General features: G+C 37.1%; 1 protein-coding gene across 3 annotated transcripts in view; it reads right to left on the bottom strand.

Moving 5' to 3' along the window:
* Positions 1 to 12,428, bottom strand: part of LOC121380956 (polypeptide N-acetylgalactosaminyltransferase 5-like) — a 219,654-nt gene that overhangs the window by 11,716 nt on the left and 195,510 nt on the right. For all 3 annotated transcript variants that reach the window (XM_041510005.1, XM_041510006.1, XM_041510007.1), the window contains 4 exons: positions 3,236 to 3,353; positions 2,536 to 2,721; positions 1,753 to 1,881; positions 670 to 774 (listed from right to left, as the gene is read on the bottom strand). In XM_041510005.1, the coding sequence (XP_041365939.1) occupies positions 670 to 774; positions 1,753 to 1,881; positions 2,536 to 2,721; positions 3,236 to 3,353 (538 nt within the window). The remainder of the gene's footprint in view (positions 1 to 669; positions 775 to 1,752; positions 1,882 to 2,535; positions 2,722 to 3,235; positions 3,354 to 12,428) is intronic.

Raw genomic sequence — 12,428 nt, 5'->3', positions numbered from 1 at the left:
GTAAAAAAAAATAATCACATGATTTTCTTCAAACACATTCAGATGCATTAGTAATGTTCAAACAAAAAAATTTCAATAGCAAGTTTGCATTGGAATTTTTCCAGCATTCTTAAAACGGAAACGTCATGTACCCAGTGTATGGTTATTGTAAGGCGATTCAAAGTGACGTCATTGGAATACTGACGTCATTCAAATTCAAAATTAGCTATATTATTACAATGCTTCGCCACATTAAAATAAAAACTGGTCTACTAACCTTGAACCCTGTCAAATTTCTATAACAAGTGGACAACGTTGTTTACAGGTTGGTATTTTGTTATTTTTCATAATTCTGGACAAAATATTAATTTTATGTTTCAAAAGATGAAAGAAATAATAAGTACCTTTTGTCAAATATATCATATCAAAAAATTACCGTTGGATATGTTTTATTTACTGTGTACGAAGCCAAAACAAGGGTGCGAAAAGTGACTGTCATCGACCTTAATAGATCAATAATTTACTGAAAGATTCTGATTTTAAACTAAATACATGCATCCCAAAATATAATGAGGGATTCATTTGTTTCCAACAGTTGGTCCAGCAGGTTAAATTGAATGAAACTAACATCATGGCCTCTCTAGTCTTGCTTGTATTCTACGCTGCGTAACATCTCTGTGTATACTGTACCTGGTTTCCCCCCTGGTTGTGACAGGGCCACATGTTGACTGGCTTGTGGTAGTTGTGGTGGTCCACTGGGCTGTCGATACACATCGGCTTCGCCTTGCTACGGATCTGAAACAACACAGCGTTAGTGTGAGCATGCATGTCGTAACATGTGTGTATTGGATATTTTTACTCATCTCCTGGTAAATCTAAATTTTTTAAACCACAGAAACAGTGTAACACACGTTTACCCACAAAAAAACACCAAAAAAAACACATAAATTCCTGTTATACTTTTTTTATTTAATACCGTAGTAAAGATTTTTAAAAATTTATTTTAATTTTATATTTGTATGTTGTTAATTTAGACCATGACTTGAAGAGTTTAGGCGCAAAACGCGATATATCCATTTTTCATTTTCAGTAAAAGAGATTTGTTTAATTGGCGTATATCGCGTTTTGTTTAAAAAAAAAAAAAAAACGGGATTTACCCAATACAATTTTATAAGGATCAATCGCGTTTTGCGGCAATCAGCGGGCATATGTTTAGCCCTTACCGACATACAATAATGGCTTTAACTAAAAAAAAGAAAGAAAGAAAATGGTTTATATCGTGTTTTGCGCCTGAACTCTTCACTTGTTTCAGTATCTTACTGTTATGTTTGGCATGTAAGTTCAGGGTTATATTTTTGTATCTGTATTCCTAACATTGAGACATTCATTCATTTCAACTTATTTCTGTGCTTATATCCAATTAAAGTTAAAGCACGCTGCCCTGGGCACACATCTCAGTTGTCTGGGCGGTCTGTCCCGGACAGTGGGTTAGTCGAAACATGCCATTCTCAGTACCTTGCTGGGTTAAATCAGATTAGTTAAAAAGTTTGTTTTGTATGACACCACCGGAGCACATCGATTAATTCATCACCGACTAATGGCTGTCAAACAGTTGGCTATTCTGACGTACAGTCTTTTATTATATGTATATGCATATCTATGCTATTGTTCAGTGTATCTTTTGGTATTGTATATATTAATGGCAAGACTACGAAGTGGCACAAAACTATTTTTAAAAAGAGCCAAACTGAGTGTTTGAACAAACATGCTTACCTCCCCTGAAGCAACTGCTTCTCCCGGTACGAAGAGATCTGGGTAAATATTTTTCACAAACCAGTGAAAACTTTTACAGTTGAGACGTTTTCGGAGCTCCTTTCTTTCAGTGACGTCACCGTAGTCGCCCTGTAATAAACAGATAACACATTTTGAAACCTGTCCTGTGTTTGTACAATCAAAGTTAACTAATGGTATAAGTTAGACATGTTGACGTTAGTGCAGGTTTTTACACAGTTAACAAGGTTATTTTGTTTTTAACGACATCACTAGAGCACATTGGATGTCAAACATTTGGTAATTTTGACATATAGTCTTAGATAAGAAATCTGCTAAATGTTTCCATTACTAGCAAATGATCTTTTATGCACCATTCCACAGACAGGATAGCATATACTACAGACAGCATTTGATATACCAGTCATGGGTGGAATGAGAAATGTTTTTTTCACAGTTGCTAATATGGGCTATTTGAAAATGTTAATTATTACCCATGAGTGTTTTTGTAATAGTCAATATCATAATTATGAGAAATAACTGTATTATGATAAACAAAATACACAACGCAACTTCAAAACTGTAATCTCGCCTTTTTATCACATAACATCATTTCCTAATGCAAAATACAAACACAACTACAGTTTTAATAAACCTGCATTTTTCCTCATCAATGAACATCAACAACCACACTGCTAAACCAAGCCTGTTATCACATCATTCTTAATATTTACCTAGATAATAGAAATAAAATACTGATTAAACCTCCTTTTAGAAATCACTTACTAAATCATAATTAAATCTTTCATAATAGTAATTTTTATATTCGTCCATCCACACTTCGGCTACTCGTATGGAATTCTTTTTGACGACATTCACTCCCGATTTCCACTTGTACGGACTGCGTTTACGGAATATGTGACCCACGTGGGAGCATGGAATGATTTCTAATGTTCCACCACACATCCACACCTGAAACAAAAAAACGACAAATAAATGTATTGTGACGGTGCATCCCAGTGTAAGATTTGTGGTGTACATACATCAGGTATAAAATGGCTAAATGCTAATATTGATACTACTTCTTCTCAACTTATGTCCGATGGCTTAACCACGACACCACTGAGGTACTACTGATACTGACTCCAACATCTGGAAATACTACTCTCTAAATACTGGTAATCATGTACGTTAAAAAACTACAAAATTGGAATTTAATGTCAGAACAAGGTTTAAAAGTTACAATATAATTTTAACCCCCCTCCCTCCAAAAATAAATAATAATAATAATAATAATAATTGTAACAAAGATACAATGTAGTAGTGTATTTAAAAAACAACCTAATTTCAACTATTGTTCAAATCCAGAGTTCTGGCTTACAAAATCCAGAAACTGGCCAGAATAGAAGAAAAATTGAAATAAAATAAGAATATAGAGATTAGTGGAAGAACAATTTAAATGTAAAGAAAATGAAGACCAACTTACTCTAAAAGAAAGTTCCAGATTTTCTCCACCCCAAATATCCATTCCAGGATCGTAGGTTCCCAAATGTTTGAAATATTCCCGACTGATGGCAAATAGACCCCCAGCCATTGTGGGTGATCTGAAAAATTGAAGAAAATTAAATTGAAACCGTTTAAAACATTGTAGTAATAATTCAATGATAATCATATCAAAGCTTAATGATTATAATGTTTATCAATGTGTAAAAAAAATTATACAACAAGATTTATTATATATATATTGTACAAATAAAGTTTAGTATAAAAAACAGACATACAGTTAGTAAGTTTAATATAAGCAAAGAGAACAAACAATCCAGTGTGTAAATTTACCCTATGAGATCAACAGAGGAGAATCTGCAACAGTTTCAAATAGACAAGGGGGTGGTTATTCCTTGGGATCTCCATCTAATGTTTGAAATCAACTTTAATTTACAACCACTGAAGCCCAATGTTGCATATAGGCAATTTATTACATACCCATTTAATCTTACTATAGTAATAAAGACAATTCTGACTGTGCAATAACAAATATTTTATTGAACATATACCGTATATCTTCGCCTATAAGTCGAATTTTTTTCACCCAAAAATTATTTTATAACTTGGGGGGTCGACTTATAAGAGGGTAAAAAAATTTCCACCAAAAAATACTACTGTTTTGGGGATTATTTTACAAGTTTTATCGTTGAAGTATGCCATGTATTTATACTCAAATATGTTAATTTGACACATTTATTTTTTATAACCTATTTTTTTTGGCATTAGAACGGTTTTGGTTATGCGAAAAGGCATACGATCTCACTCACATGCCAAGACAACAGTCCAATTAGTTAAATTAACAGTCATCACTAATAGTAAAAATGTAAACAATACTAACTACCTGCTGCCTGAGTTTATTTTGAAATCTGGTCACTGGCATTAATGGTTGTTCAAACAATGTTTTGGCGGTGATTAACTTCATGAATATTACTGAGCGTTCCCTTTAAATAGACTGATCTCTGCAGTTCACTATCTAGAGCAATAGGGAACACATCATTTGGTACAAAAACCAGTGTACTTTCCAGAGTTATCCTCCTTACATGTATTAATATGGCGGCAAAACGTGATACTTTCAGTTTTATCGTAGTGATCTGTTGTCAGTGTTTATAAATAAAGTTGTTGTCTGTGCACAAAACCATCTGTACAGTACTATACAGTAACAGTCAAACAGCTTTCACTCTCTACTAAGGGAATATTTCGTTTTGATGCTATGTCATGATAGTTTGATTGGAATAGTCTTGATTATATTGCGATGTACAAAACGTGAAAACCAAAGTTTGTAAAATAATTTTCTTTTGTTCAAATATTATTGTTCTCATGTGCTGAAAATAAGAAATATTTCAATATTTATAAGTAGTTTTTCATGGGTCGACTTATAAACGGGTCAATAAAAAAATACGTTTTCAGGGCTTGAAATTAGGGACTCGACTTATAGCCGAGATCGACTTACAGGCGAAGATATACGGTATGTGATACAAAATCTTGCATGCGTAGTACTACCGTACTTGTACACAGATCTGTCAACCCTCCCGGATTCCGCGTGAGTCCCCCTGGTATGTGATCAAAAATTACCTCACCTGCGCAGGAGACAATTTCTCCTGTTAAATGACATTTTTGTAAGCATAAAAAAAAATCGATCCCGTTTTGCCAAAATAACATAAGGGAAGTAACTCATTCTCATTCGGAAAATGTCAATTACTTTCAGTTTCTGAGAATGTAACAGGCCGAATTGTCCCGACTGTTTAACCTTTGTCGAAGTAGGACTTGTGGGATATTTATATTGTTAGAAAAGCACATGGAGTTTATAAAATGACGTGTTATTATGTTTGTTGTCATCATAAGGCTATGAAGCGTGTTGCCAATAATTTAACAGGCTGTGTATTGCCATATATATAACTATCCAATTTAGTTCTAATAACGCCTCTGAATTGTAAATGATGTGCATTAAAATAACATTTAGTTATAAATTTTACACTGAAAACAGAGATCGTAAATGCAAAGTCTTTAAACTATATGACATAATTTTGTGTTTGCCAAATCGTGATGACGTCATATTTAGCACCGACAAGGTGATTGGTTTGTAATGTCAAATCATCCAATAGTATTGTATGTTACACCAATGCAGAATATTTCTCACTTTAGAAAATAAGACATTTCTCTTATAAATTCAAAATATACTGAAGACAAAAAGAAACACCAACCAGAGTTAGTTTGTGATTAGGTTAGGTTTACTTGATTACAAACACTTCATTCTGTGAAATGATAAATAGTATATCAACCTTTATTACGCCAGGGAAAATATTTTCCATATTTTCTCAGTTATGTATTGTTAAAGTATGCGTATAAATTTAATTATAAGATTTGACTGCAATTATTTTTTGGTTCATGCAAGTATGAACCGAAAAAAAAGATGTGCACACTTTTGTATGTCCCTCTACGAGAAGTCATACAGTGTGCACATTGTTTTTCAGTTCATACTTGCATGAACCAAAAAATAATTACGGTCAATTCTTAAATGAAAACTGAAATGGAACAAAATAGCAAATGATCCTGGCTGTGATGGTGCGGATTGTAATGATGACAGTGGTGGTTGAGATGATGATGATGATGATGATGATGATGATACTAATGTTGATGATGATGATGAGTACAATTTCATTGTCAGTGGTATGTATAATCATAAAAACATGGAATAAATCCTAATCCACAAACCTACTGAAATGTCAATAACCAAAAAAGGGCAACTATATGGTTGATACACTAACCGAATTGGTGCAATTTTGGAAGACCTATTCTTTGCAATATGTGGCGGAACCACCATCCAATCGAATACAAGGTTCCAGTCGAACTTGCCAATCTGGATTTGCTCCCCATTAAACCATGTAAGCTGTAGCGTGTCATCATCAATATTATCAATGACGGGGGTCACCACGTGACTATAGCTCTGAGCTACTCGATCAAGCAAAGGCTCCAGCCAACCTGTGGTGTACAGGCAGGTACAACATCAACAACATGCAGTTAGAACAAAACACACACACTCTAAAGCCAAGCCTAACAAAACTTTTGCTTTGCCGTAATCCACCTGTTTTTTAAAAATCATCGTAACTTAGTTTTTCTTTAACGGTAATTTGTCTTTTTACATTAAAAACCAAATTTATGAGAAAAAAACCCCTGATAACTGTAGATTGTTACAGCAAAACAGACATTTTGTTTTAAAGATGGCCATCCTAAACATCAAGTAAACTATTGTTAAAAATGGCCACCTTAAACATCAAGTAGACTATTGTTAAAAATGGCCACCCGAAACATCAAGTAGACTATTGTTAAAGATGGCCACCCGAAACATCAAGTAGACTATTGTTAAAGATGGTTGACTCAAACATCAAGCAGACTTGTTAAAGATGGTGGACTCAAACATCGAGTAGACTTGTTAAAGATTAAACTTTATTAATTCAACTGATTTTATAATGGTTATTTTGAAAAAAATCCTGAAAGAAACAAAGAATTGTTAGTTAACATATATTACGTTATTATATTAGTAAGGACAGATAGTCACCACTATACTACTAACAAAGCCTGTTGTTTTATTGCTTGCTAAAATATATAACTGCAAAATAGCAGTCAAGACAAAAGGCATATAAGACTGAACCAATGTTAAATTCTAGTGATAGTAAGGGACCATCTCAAAATTCATATGATGCCCAAAAAAGAAGAAACAGTTTAGTCTCTCTTGAGACCCCCCCCCCTCCAAAAAAAAAGAAGACTAAATAAGATTATGTTTTGGCATCATCATTTATTTCAGATCAAAACATCACTACTTGTACATTATGTATTTATATAGAAATGCAGAATACATGTAGGGCATACTAGTAATAAAATGTTTCTATTTCATGTATTTGTTTCTTGTTTGTCTCATTTGTCATAAAGTTGTCAGTTTTAACCCTAGAGCACTGCCCGTATCAAATATGATACGCAAAACTATATATAAATTAGGTTAATTAAAAGTAAACATATAAAACAAGGTTTGTTCATTTAGCATGAAATTATTCACAAAGGCCTGATGTGTCATATTTGACACGGAACAGGCATGCCCTCTATCTTGTTTTCACAAAACTAGTGTCTACAGATAGCTGTATTGGTGGATGAAGATGTGCAGATTCGAACAAAATTTTTATGAAGAAATGTTACGCACAGGTAAGTGGGACTGGTTAGTAAATGCTATGCTTATTTGTATCGCGAGTTCTAACTGGCTGTCAAGGGAGGTGGTGTAATTGTCTGATTGGCTGGATGGTACCCGGCACACACACAGAACACAGAGTTCCTGTTCCTGAGGAATGCCGGCTTAGTTTTTTTTACTGTTCTTGGAAAACAATCATTTCTGAAGGTTTTTAATCTTGATGCCAACTTAAATTTCAAAGACGAAATGGCAAGTGCAAAATTATTAACCCCCTCCCCCCAGATGAAACCATTTCGTCTTTTCTTTGGCATCATATGAATTTTGAGATGGTCCCTAATCTATATGTAGTGATAGAAAATAGCTGTGTGATCGCTTCTGAATATTTTTTCTTACTATATTAAACCCTTTATCAGTAAGAAAAAAGATTTTAAAAAAAGTTTAAAAGATAGAAACAGAATACAAAAGAATGCTAATTTTATAAAGCAGATTAAACAGTGCTGGCAACACATTAATTTTAACTTTAATTTTATGCTATATCCAATTAAGATTCAAGCATAATATCCTAGACATATACCTCGGCTATCTGGATTGTCTGTCCAGGGAATTCGATAAGAGTCAGTTGTTAATGGTTACCGGTAGTTATACCCTCCCCCCCCCCCCTCCCCCCACTAAGCATGGGTGGGAGCTGGTACTGGGATGCAAACCCTCTTCCTAGATATACTAGCTTTAATTTTAAACCACTACACCATTGACACCAGTAACAATTTAGTATTTAACATGACTTTCTGAACATGATAACCAACAGTCATATGAGTCAGCACCAATATTATTAAAACCCGCCCAGGAAAGACAAAAACTTGGGTATATGGCCAACAATTTATGTCCTTCATTTGGCCCACTTGAGGTTATTATTATTTACCTCCGTCACTTGCCAGGAAGTGTGTCACAGGAAAGGAGGCCAATCCCTCCCAGGAGTTACACAATTCCTCGTTACACAATCCCCCTGGTGTCAGTTTAGGCCAGTCTCTAGGTCACCACTTGTAGACTGCAGACTCAGCCCAACATGTGCCATGTACTACATGGTGCATGACAGAGGCTTCCTTTACAGGGAGGTTCTATGTGAACTCCACAATTAGGTTTTGTTTCCAAAATACACCATTACATTTTATTTCCTTATAACTTCATTCTGTGTTTTTCAATCTGTGTTTATATTCAGTTGAGGTTCAAGCACACTGTCCTGGGCATATACCTCAGCTATCTGGGTTGTCTGTTCAGGACAGTGGTTTAACAGTTATTTGTCAGTGATTAGTGAGACAGAAGTTTGTATAGCGTCCCCGATGAGCTGTTACAATTCACTATGTGAAGTAGCCGGTACTGTGATGTGAATCACTATGTGTGGTAGCTGGTACTGGTATGTGAATCATTATGTGTGGTAGCCGGTACTGTGATGTGAATCACTGTGTGGGGTAGCCGATACTGGGATGTGAATCACTATGTGTGGTAGCTGGTACTGCTATGTGTGGTAGCCGGTACTGGGAAGTGAATCACTATGTGAGGTAGCCAGTACTGGGATGTGAATCACTATGTGAGGTAGCCAGTACTGGGAAGTGAATCACTATGTGTAGTAGCCGGTACTGGGATGTGAATCACTATGTGAGGTAGCCAGTACTGGGATGTGAATCACTGTGTGTGGTAGCCGGTACTGTGAAGTGAATCACCATGTGTGGTAGCTGGTACTGGGATGTGAATCACTATGTGAGGTAGCCAGTACTGGGATGTGAATCACTGTGTGGCAGCCGGTACTGTGATGTACATCACTATGTGTAGTAGCTGGTACACGGACGTGAATCACTATGTGTGGTAGCTAGTACTGGGATGTGAATCACCATGTGTGGTAGCCAGTACTGGGATGTGAATCACTATGTGTGGTAGCTGGTACACGGACGTGAATCACTATGTGTGGTAGCTAGTACTGGGACGTGAATCACTATGTGTGGTAGCCGGTACTGGGACGTGAATCACTATGTGTGGTAGCCGGTACTGGAACGTGAATCACTATGTGTCGTAAATCACTGTGTGTGGTAGCCGGTACTGGGACATGAATCACTATGTGTGATAGCCGGTACTGGGACGTGAATCACTATGTGTGGTAGCCAGTACTGGAATGTGAATCACTATGTGTCGTAAATCATTATGTGTGATAGCCGGTACTGGGACGTGAATCACTATGTGTGATAGCCGGTAATGGGACGTGAATCACTATGTGTGATAGCCGGTAATGGGACGTGAATCACTATGTGTGGTAGCCGGTACTGGGACATGAATCACTATGTGTGGTAGCCGGTACTGGGATGTGAATCACTATGTGTGGTAGCCTGTACTGGGACGTGAATCACTGTGTGTGGTAGCCGGTACTGTGACGTGAATCACTATGTGTGGTAGCCGGTACTGTGACGTGAATCACTATGTGTGGTAGCCGGTACTGGGACGTGAATCACTATGTGTGGTAGCCGGTACTGGAACGTGAATCACTGTGTGTGGTAGCCGGTACTGGGACTTGAATCACTGTGTGGGGTAGCCAGTACTGGAGCGTGAATCACTGTGTGGGGTAGCCGGTACTGTGATGTGAATCACTATGTGTGGTAGCTGGTACTGTGATGTGAATCACTATGTGTGGTAGCCAGTACTGTGATGTGAATCACTATGTGTGGTAGCCGGTACTGGGACGTGAATCACTATGTGTTGTAGCCGGTACTGGGATGTAAATCCAGTATGTGTCATAAGTGGTACTGGGACGTGAATCACTGTGTGTGGTAGCCGGTACTGGGACGTGAATCACTGTGTGTGGTAGCCGGTACTGGGACGTGAATCACTGTGTGTGGTAGCCGGTACTGGGACGTGAATCACTGTGTGTGGTAGCCGGTACTGGGACGTGAATCACTGTGTGTGATAGCCGGTACTGGGACGTGAATCACTGTGTGTGGTAGCCGGTACTGGGACGTGAATCACTATGTGTGGTAGCCGGTACTGGGACATGAATCACTGTGTGGGGTAGCCGATACTGTGATTGTGATGTGAATCACTATGTGTGGTAGCCGATACTGTGATTGTGATGTGAATCACTATGTGTGGTAGCCTGTACTGTGATGTGAATCACTATGTGTGGTAGCCAGTACTGGGACGTGAATCACTATGTGTGGTAGTCTGTACTGTGATGTGAATCACTGTGTGGGGTAGCCGGTACTGTGATGTGAATCACTATGTCTGGTAGCCTGTACTGTGATGTGAATCACTATGTGTGGTAGCCAGTACTGGGACATGAATCACTATGTGTGGTAGCCTGTACTGTGATGTGAATCACTGTGTGGGGTAGCCGGTACTGGGACGTGAATCACTATGTGTGGTAGCCGGTACTGGGACGTGAATCACTATGTGTGGTAGCCGGTACTGGGATGTGAATCACTGTGTGGTAGCCTGTACTGGGATGTGAATCACTATGTGGAGTAGCCGGTACTGGGATGTGAATCACTATGTGTGGTAGCCGGTACTGGGATGAAAATCCAGTATGTGTCATCCTTAAGTAATTAATATTTTAAAATCTTTATTTTACATAGCCACCACACTGGAAAAGGGGTTTGGTAAATCCTAATAAACATATTAATAACCAAAGCCATGGCAATGAAATTAACTTTCTGTGTCAGTAACTATCAGACACACATACATGTTAGTTTCATCTTGTTACTAGTGTTACAAATGGATTTTCCAAACAATTGGTGTTTATGTTCAAACATGAAGTGTTTTCCACACCTTTGACAAATGTGCTAACTGAACAAACAAGGAACATTATTAAACAAAAACAAAAAATTATGAAAGGAAGTGTTTATGCAACTTCATCGTAGGTAAATTAATGTACATTTGGTATTGGATGTTAATTATGACACACAGTCTACAAAGTTGGCAGGGAAGGGAGGCACAACCCAAGATGTATAATGGTTCACTCACTAAGTTCAATGATGTCAGCTAGTATCGCTAGAACAAACTATTTTCACTAAAGAATCTGTTGAGGATGACTAAGAGAACTGCGCCTGTTCTGTCCCAGCGACCACTCCGTAGCATTACACCAGGCTCATGTTGTAACTATGATTGAGCACCTTTAAAATCTAGTTACCAAGCTATATATGGGTTTTTTTCACATAACATGTACTTTGAGCTACAAATATCATTAGGATAAGCAGAAACACAGGATTTACAATAATTGATAATTCAATTAAACAAGAAGTTGTGAGTAATGTGTAACTTAATTAAAGGTTAAAAAACAACTGTAATTTCCAAAAATATATGCCTAATAACTAGGGTTGGTCCCATTAGTATTCTACCTATACCAGTTAGTAAGGAATGAGTAAAAAGTCTGTGCACATCAGGCTAAATTATATCTACCTCTAAAAAATGAATGACATGAACAAAAACAATTGTGTATGTAAAAATGAGCATAATGTAAAATCATCTCTTTAATTTGAAAGTTTCAAGCTTGAAAGCTTCATGCATAAAATTGCCAGACATATCGTGTAGAATCAAATAAAGAGTTAAAAACACTAGAACACAAAACAGGTCTTGTTAAAACTGAACTGAACAGGCACAAAGCAATCACTGTCTGTTAAAGCAAACAATAAAACAACATGGCTGCTAGTTGTGAGATATGCTGGCATTGGTCAAAACATGCAGACAGGACACAGAAGGCAAAACTAATTTGTAGAAACACACAACATGCACAGTGAGAAGTGAGACAGAAAGCACCACACACACACACGCACGCGCACGCGCACACACACACACACACACACACACACACACACACACACACACACACACACACACACACAGAGTAATAAATGACCAGCTAGACAAGTGAGTTCTACCAGGGGGCAGTATGGATGCATGCTCCCTCCTGTTACTTCCA

The sequence above is a fragment of the Gigantopelta aegis genome, chromosome 9 (genome assembly GCF_016097555.1).
Source record: "Gigantopelta aegis isolate Gae_Host chromosome 9, Gae_host_genome, whole genome shotgun sequence".
Classification (NCBI taxonomy): Eukaryota; Metazoa; Mollusca; class Gastropoda; order Neomphalida; family Peltospiridae; genus Gigantopelta; species Gigantopelta aegis.
Note: the sequence above shows the minus strand (reverse complement) of the source record. Positions and strands in the feature narration are given on the sequence as shown.